We start from the raw sequence: 7,083 nt of genomic DNA on the forward strand, positions 1-7,083 counted from the left end.
ATGGAGGGGCGGCAGGTGCTCTACCTTCGTCAGTAGTAAGCAACTCCTCCATTCCAAGATCGGGCCCCTAGAGCTCTATCCCCCCCCCCCCCCCCCACACGCCCCGTCTCCGTGTGTGTTAAGCCACGTCCCCTGTGTCGCTAGTCGCTTGGGTGGTGGTGTCGGTAGAGGGGTCCGAGCTTGGAGTTGCTTACTACACTACTAGGTGCTCTACCTGTGCTACTGGCGGCGCTTCCTCAACCTGTGGACGGGGGTCTGGGACTCAAGGTGCACCAGAGCAGTCGAGAGGCAGCTCGAACCACTCTCGCCTCACGAATGGACCAACTTGTGGGCGGTGTGTGTCCAAGGTGCGCGGTGGACTGGGCCGCGCCAATCTACTGCTCCCTGCCACCCTATCCGCCGCCGCTGCCGCCGAGAGCGCCGCCGCCTCTCCTGCCGCCGCCGGCTCCTTGCGGCGACCAATTGGCGGGGCGGCAGCAGCTGCGCGACGGGCGCACCGCCAAGCACTGCTGGGAGCTGCCGTCCTCCCATGCTGCGTGCGAGCGGTACTACTCGAACACTTCGGCGGGGACGGCCCTCTGTGTGGCGCCGGCGGAGAGCGAGGCGGCCGTGTGCGGCCAGTCGGACTTCATCCTCGACTGCATCTCGCCGCCGCCCTCGCCGCCCTCGCCGCCGCCCTCGCCGGCGGCCCCAAGTCCGGGTCGGCCGATCTCCGCCCTCGAGGCCGCGATCGGCATCGACACCTCGCTGGCCTCAACGCAGGGGCGCGTCGAATGCGCAGCGAGCCTGCCGGAGAAGAGTCTGGGCGGTGTCTAGGAGGTGTCTAGGAAGAGTCCTTAGGCGCATCTTCGCGGCGAGCGCGCTGGCGGCGTTCTCGGTCGGGTTCCTCCTCTTCCTGGCTTTCTTTGCGAGTCCGCCCGCCGCCGCCGCGCCGCCGCCGCCGGACGAGGAGGAAGAGGAGGCCGACGCCGCCGCCGCCAGAGGGGAGGGGAACGGCTCTTCTCTGCTCGCGGGCGCGCGCGGCGTTGAGCGACGAGACGCGGGCGGGTGTCGAGAGCTGCTGTCCATGGGAACCGTCTCGGAACTTTCCTGCGTAGGCGCCGTGCGGAGCGACGAGGCGGGCCGCCGGCCGCCGCGTTTCCCGCCTCCCCAGTCCCTGTGTGGATTTAAGCCACGTCACTTGCATCGCTAGTCGCTTGGGGCGTGGATAGGGGTCCGATCTTTTGTGGGAGTGAGGCGAGGTTTACGGGGTGTACTACCACTAGGCGGCCGCCACGTGCGGGTCGTGGACTGAGCTTGCGCACGACGCGTGGAGCAAGTTGGCGCACGACGCGCAGCACGCCGCGTCTGCCGCCTTCTTCTCGAACTTGTCCGACCTCGCCCGCAACGTGAAGGAGGTCAGCTCTCGCGCCTCCCAGACGAGCGGCGCTGTCCCCCCCCCCCCCCACCCCCCCACCCCACGCCTCGTCTTTTGACCCCCGCGAGTTGTCTCTGTCTGCCCACAGGAGAAGCGCCTCTCGCTGTCGGGCGGTCAGCTCCCGGGCCCGACGGCGGCGGCGGCGGCGGCGGCGGCGGCGGCAGAGTACGGCGAGAGCGAGGCTGCGGGGGTGGCGGCGAGGATCGCGGCACGATTGGGCGGGAGCTTTGAGGACGCGGAGCAGTACTGATGAGTCTCGATCGGAGTTTGGGCCGCGCGCTGTGCGGCCGGGCAGGCATCACTCCCCATGCATGTCGCCCGATCGCCTGCTCACAGCAGTCAGCACCGCCTCTCGCACACTCTCATCTGGACATGGAAAGTTGTCGTCGTTTCGCGTAATCCGTAAACTATCGAAAATGATCACGGATTTCAGATACTTTTTTGAGCTAGCCTTCGTTGTGAATGAAACAAGAAGGTAGGGGGTAGACAGCGCCCCAAAATCCACCAGTGTGGGATTTCGCGCAATCGCTTGAGCGACTGAAGAATCGAGGACAGAGTCACAAATCCCGCTTGTTGTGCATGTTTTGAGGTCGGACAGTGCTGCTGTCTTCTCCACGCAGCAGCCGACGCCACCAGGCCTCGGTAGCTGAGCAGCAGGAGCCTCCTCGCTGCTGGCAGAGTTGCGCCTCTGTTTGCCGCCGCTAAGAGATCGTTGTTGCGGGAATCCAGGGAATCTAAAGGAATCTAGAATCTGTGGGTCCGAGATTCGATCTGGGACCTGAGCCGCTCGGGACCAGCTGCACATGACCCGGGGCCACTGCCATGTCGCAGACGACTGCTGGATCGGCCGTCGCTCCGACCAGCCGTCCTGCAAAGGAATAAAATCGACGGCGTTCCTGTCAGTACTGACAGGAACGCCGTTTAGGGGTTAAATGTGTAATGTCAGGGACGCGGAGCTCTCATCACTCATGTCTCAAAATCAGGTAATGCCGATCTTTTCCGGAAAATAGGACAAATCATACAATCGGTAGGTGTTGAGAGCGTGCGCCGAGATTAACAGACAGAGAGGCGGGACAGAGAGCGCGCGAGAGAGAGAGACTGCTGAGGGGAGCGGGCGGAGTGAGAGTCTGAGAGAGCAGAGACTCAGAGTGTGTGACGCGGAGAGGCTGGAGGGTGTATTACACGACGACTGAAGGCGTCTGGGGGGGAATGTCGGATGGGAAAAGCGGCATGCAAAAGATGGCGCACAAGTCAGAGTCCGGCGGAGCTCCTCCTCCGCAGGCGGAAGGGGCTTCCGGTGGGCAGCGGCGCGAGCAAGCAGCGGCGGTGTGGGAGTCGGCTCGCTAGAGCACGTGGCGCCGGCGCCCCCCCTCCTCCTCCTCCTGCCCCCCGGGGGGAGGGAGGGGCGCGGGCTCGACGCCGCCTCACGCCGCCTCGCTGCTCTTCGGCGCTCGCCTGCGGATGTACTTTTCGTACAGCGACGGCGTCTTGCGCGCCTTGCACACCTCGTCGTACAGGTTGGTGCGGTACTCTGCGAGCGTCTTCTTCTCGCCGTCGTCGATCGGGATGACCAGCTCCCCGTCGAAGCCCAGCTCCTTGCCCGTGTAGAAGTCCGCCATCCACCGGTGCGCCAGCGCGCCCTCCACCGTTAACCGCGCCGTCGGGTCGAACGTCATCAGGTTCTTGACCTAATCTCGGGTCATCTCGGGTCACCTCGGGTCCTCTCGGGGCCGGCGAGCATCAGCACCAGGCTCTTGACCATGTCGATCGCCTCGGGCGGCGCGCCGCTCATGATGGCGTCCATCGACCGGAACGCGAGCCTGTGCCCGGCCGGCAGGATCGAGTCGATCATCGTCTTTGCGTACTTTGACTGCATCGCGGCGATGTCCTCCTCCGTCGGCTTGCCCGTCACCTCGATCACCTTCTTGAGCTGATCCATCGTGCTCGTGCCTGCTCACCGCAGGAGGAGGTGTGAAGAGCTGCTCGCACCCTCTCGAGCCGATCTATCTCGTTGCGCGTGCCGGGCAGCAACGGCCGGCCGACGAACATCTCCGCGACGATGCAGCCGACCGCCCACATGTCGACCGCCTAGTCGAGATCTGGGGAGATATGGCGAGATACGGGGAGAAATGGGACCGCCCACCTGTCGACCGCCTTTGTGTAGCAGGTGGAGCCGAGCATGATCTCCGGCGCGCGGTACCTGACACGGGGGGGGGAGGGAGGGGAGGGGGGAGGGAGGGGAGGGGGGAGGGAGGGCGCCGTGTCTCCGCAATGTCGCGGAGGTGTCTCGGAGGCGTCTCGGAGGTATCTGAGAGTGTCTCGGCTCTCTCTCTCTCGGCTCTCTCTCTCGGCTCTCTCTCGGCTCTCTCTCTGTTTCTTGGCTCTCTCTCGGCTCTCTCTCTCTCTCTCGGCTGTCTCTCGGCTCTCTCTCTCTGTGTTTCTCGGCTCTCTCTCTGTATCTCGGCTGTCTCTCGCGGCACCAGCGCGTTGCAACGTAGTCTGTCAGCACTGACGCCGACTCCTCGCCTAGTCGAGAGATGGGGAGATGTGGCGAGATGCGGGGAGATGTCAGCACCGACACGCCGACTCCTCGCCTCGCTTGAGCGCGCGCAGCGAGCGCGCCAGCCCAAAGTCGGCGACCTTGCAGAGGCACTCTTCGTGTGATCTCGTGTGATCTCGTGTGATCTCGTGTGATCTCAAGTCGGCGACCTTGCAGAGGCACTCCTCGTTGAGCAGCAGGTTTGACGGCTTGAGGTCGCGGTGCACCTGCAAGAGAAGGATGGCGGAAAAGGTCCGAAGAAAGGTCCGGGAAGGGTGCGAGGAAGGGTTCGGGAAAGGTCTGAGGAAGGGTCCGGGAAAGGTCTCCAGCCCCGCACCATCTCACCGGCCTCATCTCCCATCCAGCTCCATCTCCCTCCATCCGCCCGACCTCGCCCGACCTCGCCCGATCTCGCCCGACCTCGCCCGACCTCGCCCGATCTCGCCCGATCTCGCCCGATCTCGCCCGATCTCGCCCGACCTCGCCCGACCTCGCCCGACCTCGCCCGATCTCGCCCGACCTCGCCCGATCTCGCCCGATCTCGCCCGACCTCGCCCGATCTCGCCCGACCTCGCCCGGGTGGCCGCACCAGGTCAGCGGCGTGGCAGATCTTGAGCGCCTTGAGCATCTGGTACACGATGAACTGCTTGTGGACCGGCTCGAGGATGTTGGCGCGGATCACGGCGTGAAGGTCCGTGTCCATGTAGTCGAAGACGAGGTAGATGTCGTTGTCGTTCTCCGCCTTCATCACCTTCTGCAGCCGGATGATGTTCTCGTCGCCCCGCGCCGCCAGCGCCTGAGGAGGGGGAGGAGGGGAGGAAGCGGTGAGGGAGGAGGCGGGGAGGGGGGAGGCGGTGAGGGAGGAAGCGGTGAGGGAGGAGGCGGGGAGGGGGGAGGCGGTGAGGGAGGAGGCGGTGGCGGAGGAGGCGGTGGCGGAGGAGGCGGTGAGAAGAGGCGGCGGGGAGGGCGGGAGGCGGGGGAGGAGAGAGGCGGCAGGGGAGGAGAGAGGCGGCCAGGGAGGAGAGAGGGGGAAGGGGAGGAGAGAGGGGGCAGCGAGAGGGGCGGTGGAGAGGCGGCGGGCGGAAGAGACATCGCCGGCGGGAAGGGGCGGACAGACCACCGGCTGGTATTCCGCCCTCGTGATTCCCGGCGTGGGAGAGGGTTTCAAGTTCGCTAGGCATGAGGCGTGCGGCACTAACGGCGGAGCGTGTTCAGAGCGCCTGCAAGTACATGATCTCACGGAAGGTGCGCTGCGCGTCGGTGGCGTTTTGGAAGGCGTCGAAGATCTTTTTGAGGGCGACCACGCTCTTCGTCTTCTTGTCCACCGCCTGCGAAGCGGTGGGGCGGAATGAGCCCTTCCCAACAGCGGAGCCCGGGAAAGCCGCCGACGCTTGCAGGTGCGGCGTGAGCTCGGCTCTGGAGGCCGCGCGCGAGGCGGGCGCTGCCTTGAAGACAACGGCGTAGGCACCCTTGCCGAGCTTCTGGACAATCTCGTACTTCTTTTTGATAGACTGTGGCGTGGGTGGGAAGGAAGGGCTCTGCTCACGGCATGACGGTCGGGCGCGGTGCCAATTGGACGCAGCACGCGAGGGCGCAGCGCACGTTGTCTACGATCTCTGTCGGATCCTCCGCCGGAGGGAGATTCATCCTAAATTGGGGAACGTGAAGTGTGAACGCGCAGACACTTCGGGAAGCAGAGGCCGCGTATGCAGCTGCGCCGTGCAGCAAGGCCAAGCGGCGCGCTCAAAGGGGCAGCGCCTCTGCTGGACTGACGGCGGCAAGCCGACGACTTCTCCTCTTCGCGAGCACTTTTCTCTTTTGACGCGACGAGAACGCAGGAACTCGCGGCCGAGGAGGAAGCCGAGCGGCAGCGCAAACGGGCGCGAGAGAAGGAGGCATGGCGCGCGCAGCGCGAGCGCAGCGCCAAGAAGACGGCAGCGCTGCAGGGGCACGACGAGGCATGGGGACGCGCGAGGGTGGCCCACGTCGGGCGCGCGCACTTGGTGGCTCGCGCGCTCGACGCGCACATCGAGCGGCACTGGCGGCCAAGCGGCGGCGCGTTTGCCTACTACCCCGAGGGCCTCCTCCGCATTCCCGAGCGCTTCGTGGCGGTCCACGTGAGCCGGGTGATTCCCCTCCTAGTCCACTGCGTCGAGGCGGAGTTCGACTACGCTTATGCCACGACCGCTTTCTGCGACGAGTTCCTCGGCGAGGGGAGGTACGCCCGGCGGGTCGCCCAGCTGCCAGCGGCGCCGCCGTCGCTGCCGCTGCTCGAACGCCTCAGCAGCGCGGTGGAAGACATGGAGCGCCACCTGCCGCGAGGCCCTCGGCTCGCCAGATACGCGACGGACGAGGAAGGCCGACGGGTGGGGCGCGCCGGGGGGCCGTCCGGCGCGACCTACCCCAGGTTCGAGAAGACGTTCAAGGCCTTCGACGAGGCGCTGTGCGCGGCGGCGACGCATCTCTACAAAGCGGGCGTGACTGATCCTTTCGAGAACCTGGAGTTCTGGCGCGTCATCAAGACTGGCGCGCTGCGGGTCGTCCTCGAGAAGCGCGCGACGGCGGAGGGGGGGTGGGAGCTCTCGGGCGCCAGGCGCAAATCGGGCCCGGATGCGTTCCGTTCGGGGAACAGGGTCATGCGCCGCCAGGAGCCCAGCACCGACGGCGGCATCAGCCGTCGGTACTCCGGGCCGCTGCCGCCACCGCCGCCGCCGCCGCCGCCGCTGCCGCCGCCGCCGCCGCCGCCGCAATCGGCGCAAGGGGAGCCGCGTCCCCTGTCCCCGTCTGTGGGGCGTGTCCAGCCGAGCGGGGTGCGTTTTTCCGAAACAGGCGGCAGTGCATATGGGGGTGTAAAGGAGCCACCCGGAAGCTGCTCGCTCCCACGATTGGGAGGCGAGCTCCGGCCACCGCCGTCGACCCTGCCCTCGCCGCCCGAGCCTGCCACCCAGGTGCCGGCCTACCCGCCGCCAACGGGACCAGCTCACGGGAGGCGGTTCTCCTCCGACGAGGACGGGGACGGTCCCTTCGAGGCCGCGGCCGAAGGCGTCGCCTCCGCCAAGACCGCCCTCCGCGCCTGCCTCCTTCAGCACGAGGCGCAGGCCTCCGCGCTCGACGACCACTGGCAGCG

The 7,083-nt window shown here is 66.7% G+C and overlaps 2 protein-coding genes across 2 annotated transcripts; one reads left to right on the top strand and one right to left on the bottom strand.

Annotated features, from left to right (window-relative positions):
* Positions 1–1,667, top strand: EMIHUDRAFT_113202 (hypothetical protein; the record flags this gene model as incomplete). Its single annotated transcript, XM_005782909.1, has 6 exons — positions 1–15; positions 206–267; positions 348–808; positions 1,098–1,102; positions 1,266–1,397; positions 1,506–1,667. 6 exons carry the CDS (start codon positions 1–3, stop codon positions 1,665–1,667), a joined length of 837 nt encoding a protein of 278 aa, XP_005782966.1.
* A 745-nt stretch (positions 1,668–2,412) lies between these two features.
* Positions 2,413–5,738, bottom strand: MAPK6 (MAP kinase). The gene is made up of 12 exons (XM_005782910.1): positions 5,675–5,738; positions 5,559–5,604; positions 5,402–5,467; positions 5,177–5,284; positions 4,546–4,752; positions 4,127–4,183; positions 4,007–4,057; positions 3,898–3,938; positions 3,569–3,617; positions 3,439–3,502; positions 3,177–3,367; positions 2,413–3,105 (listed from the first exon to the last, which is right to left on the bottom strand). Exons 2-12 carry the CDS (start codon positions 5,601–5,603, stop codon positions 2,842–2,844), a joined length of 1,143 nt encoding a protein of 380 aa, XP_005782967.1. The 5' UTR covers position 5,604; positions 5,675–5,738; the 3' UTR covers positions 2,413–2,841.
* Between the last annotated feature and the right edge of the window lie 1,345 nt (positions 5,739–7,083).

The sequence above is a fragment of the Emiliania huxleyi genome, assembly GCF_000372725.1.
Source record: "Emiliania huxleyi CCMP1516 chromosome Unknown EMIHUscaffold_184, whole genome shotgun sequence".
NCBI classification, from domain to species: domain Eukaryota; phylum Haptophyta; order Isochrysidales; family Noelaerhabdaceae; genus Emiliania; species Emiliania huxleyi.